Source organism: Gorilla gorilla, chromosome 10, assembly GCF_029281585.2.
Source record: "Gorilla gorilla gorilla isolate KB3781 chromosome 10, NHGRI_mGorGor1-v2.1_pri, whole genome shotgun sequence".
Lineage (NCBI taxonomy): Eukaryota > Metazoa > Chordata > Mammalia > Primates > Hominidae > Gorilla > Gorilla gorilla.
Window position 1 is genome coordinate 148,645,822 of NC_073234.2, and position 15,552 is coordinate 148,661,373.

Below are 15,552 nucleotides of genomic sequence, written 5' to 3' on the forward strand. Positions count from 1 at the left end.
TTATATTCATATGAGGTAAGGGCATTTTGAAAACAATAAACAACGTAATTCAGGATAATGCTTACTTCCAGCAAAGAACAAGAAGCACATAAGATATTTTAAAAAGTATTAGGAGGAATGAAAGCATACTTAGGCTATACACCTTCTTGGCATGTCTGTACATGCTGGACTGCAGCGGGTGGCACTTCTCATCTCTGTCTTCTTTAACACGGTATTGTACTGTTGTGTTAGTGTGTATAATACTATGAGACAGACGGTATTTTACAGCTAAGAGAACTGACTCATGGTGAAGTTAAATAAGCATTATCCAATCCAAAATTTAAGGTATACAGGCCAGGTGCGGTGGCTCATACCTGTAATCCCAGCACTTTGGGAGGCTGAGGTGCGCAGATCACCGAGGTCAGGAGTTTGAGAACAGCACGGCCAACATGGTAAGACCCTGTCTCTACTAAAAATACAAAAATAAGCCAGGCGTGGTGGCGTAGTCCTAGCTACTCCGGAGGCTGAGGCAGGAAAATTGCTTGAACCCGGGAGGCGGAGGTTGCAGTGAGCCAAGATCATGCCACTGCACTCCAGCCCGCGTGTCAGAGCAAAACTCTGTCCCACCCCTCCGCCCCCACAAAAAGAAAAAAACAAAAAAAAAACACAAAATTTAAGATGTACAGATTTGACCACAGGTTCGCCTGATTTCAAATCCGGTTCTTGACTAACATGTCATGCACCTTTCAGTGGTGTCCCCATGATATGCTTTGTCTCTGTGTTCACAGTAAAAGTGCAATGTATTACTTATAGGAATGCTAAAAGCACCAGGCCAGAAATCAGATAGCCACTGAAGTTAAAACTGGGCAGGCTTCTTAGAAACTGAGCAGCAATGAGTGAGTCAAGGACTAGTGGAAAGTAGCAGGCACACTGAACTTCAGTAATACGAGAATGAGGTGGGAGCAGAGTGTCATCACCATTAGGCCTGAAGGGATGAGAACAGGTTCTGGAAACCAGACTTGCAGTTCACAGAGGCTGTTCCCATCTGTCAAGGTACCTCCATTACGTCACCACCACTGCACTGGGGCAACTTTCTTGCCATATCCAGCTGGTGATCTCCATTGGTGAAATAAATCAGAAAGGCAGAGGGCAAGAGAAACCTTTGGTATAATCCACACAGCTCACCCTCCCTGGGGAACAGAGTAGGGTGGAGAGGAAACCTGGAGGGAAGGAGAGAAGATATCCAGCATACAGATCTCATAGAACATTCCATTAAAAATTTTTTTTTTACATACAGTAACGTTTTCCACTTTGGATTTACAGTTCTGTGATTTTTGACAGATGCATATAGTTGTGTAGCCCCCACTTCATTCAAGATACAGAGCAGGCTGGGCACTGTGGCTCATGCCTGTAATCCCAACACTTTGGGAGGCGGAGGCGGGTGGATCACTTGAGGTCAGGAGTTCGAGACCAGCCTGGCCAACATGGTGGAACCCCGTCTCTACTAAAAATACAAAAATTAGCTGGGCACAGTGGCGGGCACCTATAAACTCAGGTACCTGGGAGGCTGAGGCAGGGGAATTGCTTGAACTCAGGGAACAGAGGTTGCACTGAGCCGAGATTGTGCCACTTCACTCTACCCTAGGTGAAAGAGCGAAACTCCATCTCAAAAAAAAAAAAAAAACCACCAAGATACAGGGCAAACCCATGATCCTAGAATTCCCTATGTGTTACCCCTTTGTATATAGTCCATGCTTACTCCCCCTCCAGCCCTTTGCAACCACTGATCTATTGATTTTTACCTTTTCCAGAAGGTCACATAAATGGAATCTCATAGTATGAAGCCTCTAGCTCCTTTCATATAGCATAATGTATCGGAGGTTCATCTGTTGTTGTATGAGTCAGTAGGATGTTCCTTCTTATTACTGAGTAGATTTACACTGTGTGGCTGTACCACGTTTTGTTTATGCATTTCCTGTTGAGGGACATTTGAGTTTCTTCCAGTTTTTGCTAATTATAAATAAAGCCCTTTCTCAGGTTTATACATTTGCATACAGGTTTTTGTGTGGACATAAATTTTCATACTCAGGTATTTAGCCAAGAGAATGATAGGTGTGTGCCAAGAGTACGTTTAACTTTATGAAAAATATGCAAATTTTCCAAAGTGGTTGTAGCATTTTTGCATTCTCACAGTAATGTGTGGGAGTGGCAGTTATTCCGCATCCTCACCAGCACTTGGTATCACACATTTTAAAAGTTTACCCTTTCTAATAAGTGTCTTAGAGGTATCTCACTGTCATTTTAACTTTCATTTCCCTAATAAATAATGATATTAAGCATCATTTGCTTATTTATTACCAACTACCTATATTCTTCTTTGGTGAAATGTTTATTTTAGTCTTTTGCTCAGTAAGAAAACTAGTCTGTTTTCTTACTGAGTTTTTTTTTTTTTTTTTTTGGGAGACGGAGTCTTGCTCTGTAGCCCAGGCTGGAGTGCAGTGGCGCGATATCAGCTCACTGCAACATTTGCCTTCTCCTGGATTCAAGCAATTCTCCTGCCTTAGCCTCCCGAGTAGCTGGGACTACAGGTGCATGACACCATGCCTGGCTAATTTTTTTTTTTTTTTTTTTTGTATTTTAGTAGAGACGGGGTTTCACCGTGTTGCCCAGGCTGGTCTCGAACTGCTGAACTCAGGCAATCCTGAGGCATTCCCGAGGCCTGCGTTGGCCTCCCAAAGTCTGGGATTACAGGTGTGAACCACTGTGCTCAGCCTCTTACTGAGTTTTGAGGGTTCTCTGTACCTTATATGTACAAGTCCTTTGTCAGATAATGTGATTTGCAATATTATTTCCTGGTCTCTGGCTTGTCTTTTCATTCTCTTAGCAATGTCTTTTGAAGAGGAAAAAGATTTTTAGTTTTGGTGAAGCTCACTTTGTCAATTTTCAATTTGTTCTTTTTTATTTTTTTGGAGACAGAGTCTCATTCTCTCGTCTAGGCTGGAGTGCAGTGGTGTGATCTGGGCTCACTGCAACCTCTGCCTCCAGTGTCAAAGCGATTCTCATGCCTCAGCCTCCGAAGTGGCTGGGATTACTTGTGTGCATCACCATGCCCAGCTAATTTTTGTATATTTAGTAGAAACGGCATTTCACCATGTTGGCCAGGCTAGTCTCGAACTCCTGACCTCAGATGATCCTCCTGCCTTGGCCTCCCAGAGTGCTGGGATTACAGGCGTGAGCCACCATGCCTGACCTATCAATTTGTTCTTTTATGGATCATGCTTTTGGTGTTATTGTTAAGAACCCTCTGAAGAACTCAAAATGACAAATATTTTCTCCTATGTTTTCTTATAGAAGTTTTATAAATTTATATATTACATTTTGATCTATTTAGGATTTGAAATTTTTTTGCAGATTGACACATTTATCAGTGTGTAATATCCCTCTTTATCTCTGCTAATATTCTTTGTTCTTAATTCTATGTTGTCTGATACTAATACAGCCACTCTAGCTTTTGTATGATTAGTGTTTCCATAGTATATCTGTTTCTGTCCTTTTACTTTTAACCTCTCTAGGTTTCTAGGTTGTATTCAATGTTGGTTTTTTTTTTTTTTTTTTTGAGTTGGAGTTTTGCTCTCGTTGCCCAGGCTGGAGTGCAATGCCGATATCTTGGCTCACTGCAACCTCTGCCTCCTGTGTTCAAGCGATTCTCCTGCCTCAGCCTCCCGAGTAGCTGGGATTACAGGCATGTGCCACCACACCTGGCTAATTTTGTATTTTTAGTAGAGACAGGGTTTCTCCATGTTGGTCAGGCTGGTCTGGAACCCCCGACCTCAGGTGATCCGCCCGCCTCAGCCTCCCAAAGTTCTAGGATTACAGGCATGAGCCACCGTGCCTGGCCCAATGTTTTCTTTTAGGTAGCAGATAGTTGAGGCTTGTGGTTTGTTTGTTTGTTTTGAGGCAGGGTCTCATTGTTGCCCAGGCTGGAGTGCAGTGGTGCTATTACAGCTCACTGCAGTCTGGCTCAAACTCCTGGACTCAAGTGATTCTCCCACCTGTCTCCCCAGTAGCTGGGACTATAGGCATGAGCCACCACATCTGGCTAATTTTTAAATTTTTTGTAGACACAGGATCTCCCTATGTTGTCCAGGCTGGTCTGAAACTCCAGGGCTCAAGGGCTTGTGGTTTTTGCTATTGCTTTTTTTTTTTTTTTAGACAGGTTCTCACTCTGTTGCACAGGCTAGAGTACAGTGGTGTGATCACAGCCCACTGTAACATCTGGCTCCTGGGTTCAAGTGATCCTCTCACCTTAGCCTCCCGAGTAGCTGGGACTACAGGCACATGCCACCACGCCTGGTTAATTTTTGTATTTTTTGTAGAGACAGGGTTTTGCCATATTGCCAGGCTGGTCTTGAACTCCTGAACTCAAGTGATCCACCTACCTCAGCCTTCCAAAGTGCTGGGATTACAGGTGTAAGCCACTGCACCCGGTTGCTTTTTTTTTTTCTTGATAAAGTTTGGCTACCTGTTTTTTAATTGTTATGTTTAGACCATTTTTGTTTAATGTTATTAATTAATACAATTGGATTTAAGTGTGTTATTTTATTATATGTTCTCTGTATATCTTTTCCCCCTTCTTAATTTACTGCCTTTATTTGGATTATTTGAATATATTTTAGTATTTCACTTAATGTCTTGGTTTTTCAGCTTTATATTTTTGTGTTTTTTAATATTTGCTGTAGGGATTAGAATATACATACCTAATCTTTTACAGTCCACTTAGAGTTAATTTTTACTACTTCAAGCAAAATCTAGAAGCCTTACAATATGTGGGTCCCTTTACATTCCTCCCTTTTTGTTAAAGTTGTGTGTACGTTGAAAAACTGCACCAGAAAATGTTACAGGTCTTTCTTTCAACTGTTCTGTATATTTTTGAAAAATTTAAGAGAAGAAAACAAATCTATTATATTTACCCAGATATCTACTGTTTTTGTTATTTATCTTCCATTTCTGAGATTTCAGGTTTCTCTCTGGTATCATTTCCCTTCTGCCTGAAGAACTTCCTTCAGCACATCTTCTAGAGCAGAACTTCTGGCAACAAATTCTGTTAGTTTTAGTTCATTTGAGAATATCTTAATTTTGCATCATTTTTGAAAGATATTTTCACTGGATGTAGAAATTCTGGTTTGTCTGTTCTTTCAGCATTTAAAAACAAACAAACATTATTCCACTGTCTTCTGACCTTTATGGTCTTTGATGAGAGACCCTCAGTCACTCAAATAGGTTTTTCTCTAGATATAATCAACACTTATTTTTGATGTGGCTGATAAGGGCCTTGCATCTGTCTCCTGTTTCTTTGTCAAATTGTTTTGCTACTGCTAAGACAACTCTTCTGTTTTTTTTTTCTAGTACCTACCAATAGTCATGAAAAATGTTTTGGATAATTATTTTAGGTTATAAAACATGGCTAGGGTGGTAAATCTCTTAAGCATTAAGGTGTACTTGAATTAGGTTCTTTATTTACGTAGTGTAAAAGTGGGTTAACTTTTTTGGAGAATGGATGATTCCCCCTGCCATAGCTGTTTAAAATTTAATTTAAATAAAAATGCTTATGACAGTTTTCTTTAACCTAAAGCATCACATAAAACTTGTTTTCAGACAGTAGGTACCTAATAGCCATTCCTTTTAAGACTTGACTAGAATAAATACTACTCACTCCTAGAATAAATTGTGGTCCATCCACTTTACCTGCCCCAGTGCTGTCAGCTTAATTTCTCTTCCTGTTAGCGATCAGGAAAGGGGGATAGCAAAGATGCATATCTGGTGCAATGCAAATGTGTTTGATGTTGTAGACACTGGTGACCTTCAAGGATGTATTTGTGGACTTCACCAGGGAGGAGTGGAAGCTGCTGGACACTGCTCAGCAGATCGTGTACAGAAATGTGATGCTGGAGAACTATAAGAACCTGGTTTCCTTGGGTAAGACTAGCTCTGTTTTTGAAGATTTTGGTTCTCCATTGATCAAAAGGTACAGAGACCCTGAAGCATGTATCATACCAGAGTATAGGCTTGGCGTTCAGAGACCTAATTTCTTTGAGGCATAGAACAGGGTTTTTTTACTCCAGCTTTTGTGGAAAACTTGTTTTAATGTATTGAAGTTTTAAAAATGCCTCTTTAAAAAGTTTTCTGGCTGGGCGTGGTGGCTCACGCCTGTAATTCCAGCACTTTGGGAGGCCGAGGTGAGCGGATCACAAGGTCAAGAGATTGAGACCATCCTGACCAACATGGTGAAACCCCGTCTCTACTAAAAATACAAAAATTAGCTGGGCGTGGTGGCGTGCTCCTGTAGTCCCAGCTACTTGGGAGGCTGAGGCAGGAGAATCACTTGAACCCCGGAAGTGGAGGTTGCAGTGAGCCAAGATTATGCCACTGCACTCCAGCCTGGCAACAGAGTGAGACTCCATCTCAAAATAAATAAATAAAATAAGTTTTCCTGCCTCTGTCAACTTTAGAGTCCCTGCCAGTCCTGCAGAGGGTTGGTGGTCAGGTTGAATCTGAGATGTTTCTTTGTGCCTACCTCAGAGCTCCCCTGACTCTTACCCTGTTCTTTGTCTTTCGCTGTGAACAGGTTATCAGCTTACTAAGCCAGATGTGATCCTCCGGTTGGAGAAGGGAGAAGAGCCCTGGCTGGTGGAGAGAGAAATTCACCAAGAGACCCATCCTGGTGAGGACCAGTCAAGAGTTGTCATAGGCAGCAGCCCAGATGGGCTGTGAGGTGCTAGAACTTCTAGAGATAGTGGTCACTGGCCCTCCTCACAGGCCTTTCTTCCTGGGAAGACTGAGTTTATCTGTCCCCTGTTTCCCCACTGCCAGTCTTTACATTCCATTTGCATTCAGAGGCAAAGGTTTCTCTGTCTGTTGACGTGCTTGGTTTCAGCGCTTGCACGTGTCGCTCTCCTAATTGTTACCACTAACCCTAGCATCTTGTGCTTTCGTTTGTCATAGAATCACTTCTTGCATTTTTGCCTCTCTTTGTTCTTTCATGTGACCCCTTCCCACAACTCAGTTCTCTGTGCAAGCTCTGGAGTGGGACTCTTAACACCTTCTTTTCTGAGAGTTTGTTTTCTGCCAGGTAGAAAACTGCTGCAGAGAGCTCATAATTCCTGTTGCCTCAACTCTCCTTCCTTTCCAGAATGGCTGCTCACAGAAACACCAGTTTTTCCTACTGTACTTTAGATCTTTTTTTCTTTTTGAGATGGAGTTTCACTCAGTCTCCCAGGCTGGAGTGTAGTGGCGCAATCTCGACTCACTGCAACCTCCGCCTCTCAGGTTTAAGCGATTCTTCCGCCTTAACCTCCCAAAGAACCGGGAATTACAGGCATGCACCACCACGCCCAGCTAATTTTTGTATTTTTAGGAGAGATAGGGTTTTACCATGTTGGCTAGGCTGGTCTCGAACTCCTGACCTCAAGTGATCCGCCCACCTCGGCCTTCCAAAGTGCTGGGATTACAGGCGTGAGCCACCATGCCCAGCCTCTATCTAGTTTTGTATTTAATGTTTTAAAAATTTATTTATAGGCATTTCCCTGCATCTCAGACTTTGAGTGTGATGTAAATTAAATCTGAGTCTTGCTTGTCCTGTAATTTAGCCTCAAGTTCTTTCCCATGAAGGCTTTTATGATTCCTCATTAAGTATTGGCCTCTTCCTCTTCTGAACTTCCACTTAGTTTAAATCTCTACTTTGAAATATTATCATAAGCTCTTTTTTACTTTTTAGTATTTGCCTTGTAGGTGATTGTATCAAAATGGTATCTCAAAGCAAGTCTTTCTTTGGGACCATGGGAGGAAATATTGTTATATTTTCTTTTTATTACTTACCTTCTTTCTTTCTTTTCTATTTTGTTCATCTAGTAAGCTTTCCTGAATGTCTGTTGACAAGTATCCAAAAATAACAATTATTAACTGGACCCAGCAGTTTATATTTTTATTGAGAATTTATTGTCAAAAGAAATACTCAGACTTCATGGGCTTAAAGGCATGGAGTTTTACAGAATCTACAAGGCTGTTAAATTCATTATCAAAACAAAAAATATAATGAATGATGATTTTTAAAAATCAGATGATTAGTTGATTGATGGGTCCAACAGACTTCGACAATAACTTACTGGCATGGCTGTATTACATAATATGTGGAAGATTTTAGGATATTAATAAAACACCTCATTCTTATGATCAAACTCTCCACTCAGAATTGTCCTCCATAAGTGCTCAGCACCCCCCTTATCATAGATATTCTTCATAGAATCTTCCAGTTGGCATTTGTAGGTTGAAAAACTTCTCCATAAGATTTTCTGATGTTCTGGGTTGGGGAAAGGGAGGAAAGGGTGGTGTATTTCCTATTAAAAATCATCAGGATGGGGAAGAAACTAGGAACTAACTAAGTGGTAAGGGACAGGACTGGTCGGGGTGGGATTGTATAAGGAAGTCATTTAGGGACCAGGCCTGGCACAGGGATCATTTACCAGGTGTATTAGTTTCCTGGGGCTGCGGTAACAAAGAACCAGCAGTTAGGTGGCTCAAAACAACCAAAATGTATCATGTCACAGCTGGAGGCTGTAAGTCTAAAATGAAGATGTCAGTGGCGCTCTGCTATGCTTCCAGGAGAGGGTCTTTCCTTATCTCTTCCGGGCTCTGCTGGCCCCAGGTATTCCTTGGCTTGTGGATATATCATTCCAGTCTTGGTCTCCATGTTCACATGGTCTCTTCCCCTGTGTCTGTGTCTTTTTTATGGAGGACCACCCTCATACTGGATTAGGGGCCCATCCTATTTCTGGTACTACCTCATCATAACTAATTACATCTGGAAAGACTGTATTTCCAAATATGGTCATATTCTGAGATACTGAGGATTAAAACTTCAACATACCTTTTTTGCGGGGTGGGGGGTGGGATACAGTTTAACCCATAATACCAGGTAAGAGTGGAATGTCACCCCACTTACGTAAGATGAAGTGGTATTATCAGTGTATTTTTTAGGTTTGGGATTATATGTTTTACCTGAAAGACATTGAGAAACAGATAAAGCTCTTATTCAAGAGAAATAATTTGCTGTAATATACACAGGTAGCAGATGGCAGAAATTCTAAGAGCGTATGGGTCAGGCTTCAGATTCTAAGTTCACATCTTGTGGTAGTAGTCCTATCAGTTGTTAAGTCCTTATGTTTCAGAGCGAAGAAATCAAAAAAATGAGAAGAATGATGATGATTATTGTAAATCTTATTGCTTTGACCATAAATGTGCCAGAGACTGTAATAGGCTCATGCTTTATATAATATAATAATCTTAAATAACAAATACTATCATCCTTAGATTACAGATAAGCAAAATGAATTCTTCAAAGTTTAGCAACTTGTCTAAGTTCACCACTAGTAGTAATATAAAACTTAGATTAGAACTTGTATCTTGGTAACTTTTGTGCATTTACTCTTCCACCTTGTCATGTAGCCGCTCTGAGAGGTCTGTTGTGTCACTCATCTGGGTGTTATTCTATAGTGCTTCTGTGATTTGGATAAAAAGCATTGCCTGACGTATGGCTGCATTCATGGTTTAAGAATACTAAATTGGGCCGGACGCACTGGCTCACGCCTATAATCCCAGCACTTTGGGAGGCCAAGGCGGGTGGATCACCTTAAGTCAGGAGTTCAAGACCAGCCTGGCCAACATAGTGAAACCCTGTCTCTACTAAAAATATTAAAAATTAACCAGGCATGGTGGCAGGTGCCTGTAATCCCAGCTACTTGGGAGGCTGAGGCAGGAGAATCATTTGAACCTGGGAGGCGGAGGTTGCATTGAGCCAAGATTGCGTCATTGCACTCCAGCCTGGACGACAAGAGCGAAACTGTCTCAAAAAAAAAAAAAAAGAGAGAGAGAATACTAAATTGATAGTAATGTGAAGAATGTGTGTCAGGGGAAAGTCCTGACAACAAGTAGACAGGTGAGGAACTTACATTGTTAATATCTGGATTAGAAAATGAGAGTGCAGTCCTTTTTATGGAATTTCCCTTATTTCTACCCTCACCATTGATACCCTGATCCCATGTGTCATGCTGTGTCCTGTGGCTTCTCCTTACCCCTTTTGCCCTTTGTGAGTACTGTATACCACAATGCATTTATTGTTTACCGCTCCATTCTTCCTTTTCTCATTCTCTGTCAAAGTTATAAAGCCATATTTGAAAGCAACTGTGTACATCTTGCATACTTTGTCTCCACATACATCCTAGCATTCTCACCTTAATACTCTGTTTAGTTACACAAACATTTTTCATTTCTTTCAGATTCAGAGACTGCATTTGAAATCAAATCATCAGTTTCCAGCAGGAGCATTTTTAAAGATAAGCAATCCTGTGACATTAAAATGGAAGGAATGGCAAGGAATGATCTCTGGTATTTGTCATTAGAAGAAGTCTGGAAATGTAGAGACCAGTTAGACAAGTATCAGGAAAACCCAGAGAGACATTTGAGGCAAGTGGCATTCACCCAAAAGAAAGTACTTACTCAGGAGAGAGTCTCTGAAAGTGGTAAATATGGGGGAAACTGTCTTCTTCCTGCTCAGCTAGTACTGAGAGAGTATTTCCATAAACGTGACTCACATACTAAAAGTTTAAAACATGATTTAGTTCTTAATGGTCATCAGGACAGTTGTGCAAGTAACAGTAATGAATGTGGTCAAACTTTCTGTCAAAACATTCACCTTATTCAGTTTGCAAGAACTCACACAGGTGATAAATCCTACAAATGCCCTGATAATGACAACTCTCTTACTCATGGTTCATCTCTTGGTATATCAAAGGGCATACATAGAGAGAAACCCTATGAATGTAAGGAATGTGGAAAATTCTTCAGCTGGCGCTCTAATCTTACTAGGCATCAGCTTATTCATACTGGAGAAAAACCCTATGAGTGTAAAGAATGTGGAAAGTCTTTCAGCCGGAGTTCTCACCTCACTGGACATCAAAAGACCCATACTGGTGAGGAACCCTATGAATGTAAAGAATGTGGAAAATCCTTCAGCTGGTTCTCTCACCTTGTTACTCATCAGAGAACTCATACAGGAGACAAACTGTACACATGTAATCAGTGTGGGAAATCTTTTGTTCATAGCTCTAGGCTTATTAGACACCAGAGGACACATACTGGAGAGAAACCCTATGAATGTCCTGAATGTGGGAAATCTTTCAGACAGAGCACACATCTCATTCTGCATCAGAGAACCCATGTGAGAGTGAGGCCCTATGAATGCAATGAATGTGGAAAGTCTTACAGCCAGAGATCTCACCTTGTTGTGCATCATAGAATTCACACTGGACTAAAACCTTTTGAGTGTAAGGATTGTGGAAAATGTTTTAGTCGAAGCTCTCACCTTTATTCACATCAAAGAACCCACACTGGAGAGAAACCATATGAGTGTCATGATTGTGGAAAATCTTTCAGCCAGAGTTCTGCCCTTATTGTGCATCAGAGGATACACACTGGAGAGAAACCATATGAATGCTGTCAGTGTGGGAAAGCCTTCATCCGGAAGAATGACCTCATTAAGCACCAGAGAATTCATGTGGGAGAAGAGACATATAAATGTAATCAATGTGGCATTATCTTCAGCCAGAACTCTCCATTTATAGTTCATCAAATAGCTCACACTGGAGAGCAGTTCTTAACATGCAATCAATGTGGGACAGCGCTTGTTAATACCTCTAACCTTATTGGATACCAGACAAATCATATTAGAGAAAATACTTACTAATAAATATGGGAATATTTCACAAAGAGCAATGACTTTATTTTGCATTGGAGAACTCCTGGAGATAAGCTGTACAAATTGAATCTATTTGGAAATGCTTTCAGTCTTGTTACTATCCTATTGCACATTAGAGAATTGGTCCTGGAAGGGAAAGAAACCACAGATTTTATTTCAGTACACAAATCCATCAGATTTTCTTCTTTTCATGAATTCCTACGGAAGTAATTGGCCTGGGAGCATTCTTGACCAAGTCTTAAATGCTAGAATCTGAGAAGGAATTATTAAATAGGTGAGTTGTTGAGCAAGAACCCCTTCATTTGAAAAGAAATGAGTATGCTACTATAGGGAGAGTTGTTGCTGAGAATTAAGAAATGATACAGTTAATGCAACAAAAGATGGAAAATAATATTTCAGTCAATATGTCATTGTTTTCTTGACTGTGTCTCTCTTCTGGGACATTTAGTAGTGTTTGGTATGTTTTATGTGTCTGGTAGAAACCATATTTTGGTTAACAGCAAGAAAAATGCTTATAATGTAGTACAATTAAAAACAACACATCTCCACTACCAGTGCTAACCCATTTTTAGGTACATTTGCATGTGGGCAAGAATTGAAAGTATACAGATAATTGAACAGAATTGATTTGTTAGATAAGGAGATTTTGACTGAGTTTTATAGTCTGTTTAATGTTGCTGTAATAATTATTTTAAGAAACTTTTAAATATTGTAAGAGGATATCTAGTTTCTCTATTCTACCATCAAAGAAGCTTTTGAGTACCACCTGTTAATGAGCTTTCCTATTCTAAATTGTTTTGGGTCACAGAGTTCCACTTTTTCCACTCTTATTAGCACTGCAAAAGCTCCTGAGAATTTAAAAACACAGTAATTCTCTGGATGTTAGGACCTAGGGGAACATTGGGCATTTGAACATTCAGGGAGGGTCCCCATTTTAGTGGGAACAAGTATTTAAACAATATTTAGAGCAAGTGTCCTCATGTGATAAACAGAGCACAGTCCAAAGATACCCTCTTTCTCAAGGTAGTCTTTTATCTTTATAAAGAAAGATTAGTGTTTAAGAGCGTAGACTTGAGCTAGACTACCCAGGTTGAAACCCCACTAGCTGGGTGATCTTGAACATGCTGCTTAGCTTCTCTGTGCCAAACTTACTGATATCCTCATCTGTAAATTAGCGATAATAATAGTACTTACCTGATAGGATTATGGTGAGTATTAAATGAGTAAATGGAAACAGCTTAGAATAGTGCCTGACATATATTATGTTCTCTGTAGTTACTGGCTGTGATTATTAATAATATTGCCACACCCTAATATCTGTTATTTAATTGAAATCTGCTTGTGTGCTTATAAGAATTTACTGAGTTCTCACTTCCCTTACAGTCATACATGGTTTTTCCCTTTTGCCTAAATCAGAACTGAACAGCTTGGGAAAATCACTGACAAATAGTGGATATAGGTTTTATTTCTGAGGATCAATAAACAGCTTGTAATGTTGTATACACATTTATTCTGTTTGTACAAAGGTTTTCCATTCTATGGAGAGGATCCCAGTCTTCAGATTCTCTGGTAAGTTAATAACCCACAAAAGATTCAGGAAGAGGATCTATTTTAATTTTCTCTTTCATTCTATAAATCAGTCTGTTGTATATAGGGACTGACCATGATTCTCCATTTTCTGGCATAAATATTAGCTGCTCAATGATTGATTGTTGAATGATAGATGAAGTATTGCTGAAGCCAACCAGATATCTTGATCTCTCTCTGAGGAAAAAACCTAGAAATGATGGTTAGAATCAGGAGACTTGAGAACTACAAGGAACATGGCAGCCTCTAGCTCATACTTGTCGTTGTACAATTGAGATCAAGTGAATTGGCCCCGGTCTCACATTTTCAGTGAAGTCAGACTCAGAACTAGGTCCTGGGTTTCATGTTTCCTGCTGCTCTTCTCACTGTGTACACACCATGCCCACATACAACATACCTATCAGAAATGGTTTTCATTAAGGGAGTAGAATAGTCACTTAACTGGGGCTCTTAACATTGCTAATAACCTGTGGCTCAATTTCCTCAACTGTATAATGAGGTTACTACTAGTATCTACCTCAAAGCGTTGTCATGTGGATTGAGATGATATGTATGAATCACATAAAAGAGTGCCTGGCACATAGTAGGTGCCATTAATAATATTACTATTGTTAACACCTTAAGGGTCTAACTTGTAATGAAGACAGAAATATGTATGAGGATGATCACTGAAATATTTATGACAGTGCATAATTTGCAAAATAAAAAATGTACACTAGCGTAATATTTGTGGCATATCCATGTAATGGAAGATTATGCAGGCATTAAAATATGTACACAAAAAGTTTGGTAAAGGAAAAATGCTGTCATGTGTTACAAAAGCATGATAAATAATTGTTAATATGGAATAAGCTCAAATATGTCAAAATAAATGTATTGTAAAAAATGAGTGTTGCCCAAAACTAAGGAAATTTGTCAAAATATTAACAGTAGTTAGCCTATATATTGGGAAAATTGGTGTTTCCTTTTCTATTTTTACACTTTTCAGTTCTTTCCAAAGCCTCCTGAAATAATATATCTTACTTGTAGAATTAGGAAAACAATCTCCTCAGTGATGGAATTTTTTTTTTTCTTCAGAAGCTCATACCAGGGCCCGGTGTGTTAGCTCATGCTTATAATCCCAACAACTTGGGAGGCTGAGGGAGGAGGATTGACTGAGTTCAAGACCAGCCTGGGCAACATTGCGAGACCCTGTCTCTACAGAAAGTTTAAAAATTAGGTGTGGTGGTGCATACCTATAGTCCTAGCTACTTAAAAGGCCCTGAGGCAGGAGGACCACTTGAGACCAGAGTTTGAGGTTGCAGTGAATTATGATCACAGCACTGCACTCCAGCCTGGGCAACAGGGTGAGACCCTGTCTCCAAAAAAGGGGTGTGAGGGCTCATACATATTAATAAGCTACTAGAGGCCCAGCACAGTGGCTCACGCCTGTAATCCCAGCACTTTGGGAGGCTGAGGCGGGTGGATCACCTGAGGTTGGGAGTTCAAGACCAGCCTGGCCAACATGGTGAAGCCCCGTCTCTACTAAAAATACAAAAATTAGCTGGGTGTGGTGACGCACATCTGTAATCCCAGCTACTCGGGAGGCTGAGGCAGGAGAATCGCTTGAACCCGGGAGGCGGAGATTGCAGTGAGCCAGGATCGCACCACTGCACTCTAGCCTGGGTGACAGAGTGAGACTCTTCCTTTTCCGTTAAAAAAAAAGCTACTAGAACCTTAATAAAGGAATTTAGCACGGTCATAGGATATGAGGTTACAAAAATCAATTTTATTTCTATATGCTAGCAGTGACCAATTAGGAAATGAAATTGGAAATACAGTTCCATTTATAATGATACAAAAAAAGTTAGGTTTTGAAGGAAAGGTGAGGGTTAAAGAGAGAGTGGCTCAACAGAAACACAGGTTTATTGCCAGCAAAAACCTGCAGAGAGGGGACCAGCTTAGTGCCGGAGCCCGCTGCTGCTTTCAGGCTGGGGTAATTATAGGTCTGGGTGGAAGGGGTCTGGGTGGTATGGCTTGCTGCCTGGCAGCATTTGATAAAGATGTTCCTGTTGTCAGGTGGTTAGATAGGATGTTTCTCATGGCCCAAGCCCCTGAAGAATCGCCTTGACCAGGGTCTGTGAAATGGTTGGGGGTTTATAAAATGTTGCAGCTTGGACTAACAGTGACCAATTAGG

The 15,552-nt window shown here is 40.5% G+C and overlaps 1 protein-coding gene across 2 annotated transcripts in view; it reads left to right on the forward strand.

Moving 5' to 3' along the window:
* Positions 1-14,318, forward strand: part of ZNF10 (zinc finger protein 10) — a 29,060-nt gene extending 14,742 nt beyond the window's left edge. Inside the window, exons 3-6 of one of the 2 annotated variants that reach the window (XR_008670288.2) lie at positions 5,829-5,955; positions 6,605-6,700; positions 10,311-12,062; positions 13,315-14,318. Coding sequence is in view for 1 of the 2 variants with exons in the window: in XM_004054194.4 (XP_004054242.1) it covers positions 5,829-5,955; positions 6,605-6,700; positions 10,311-11,776 (1,689 nt within the window). In the remaining variant the exon portion in view is untranslated. Of the gene's footprint in view, positions 1-5,828; positions 5,956-6,604; positions 6,701-10,310 lie in introns of both variants that reach the window. The other variant, XM_004054194.4, reaches the window with a different exon arrangement.
* Positions 14,319-15,552: the final 1,234 nt, after the last annotated feature.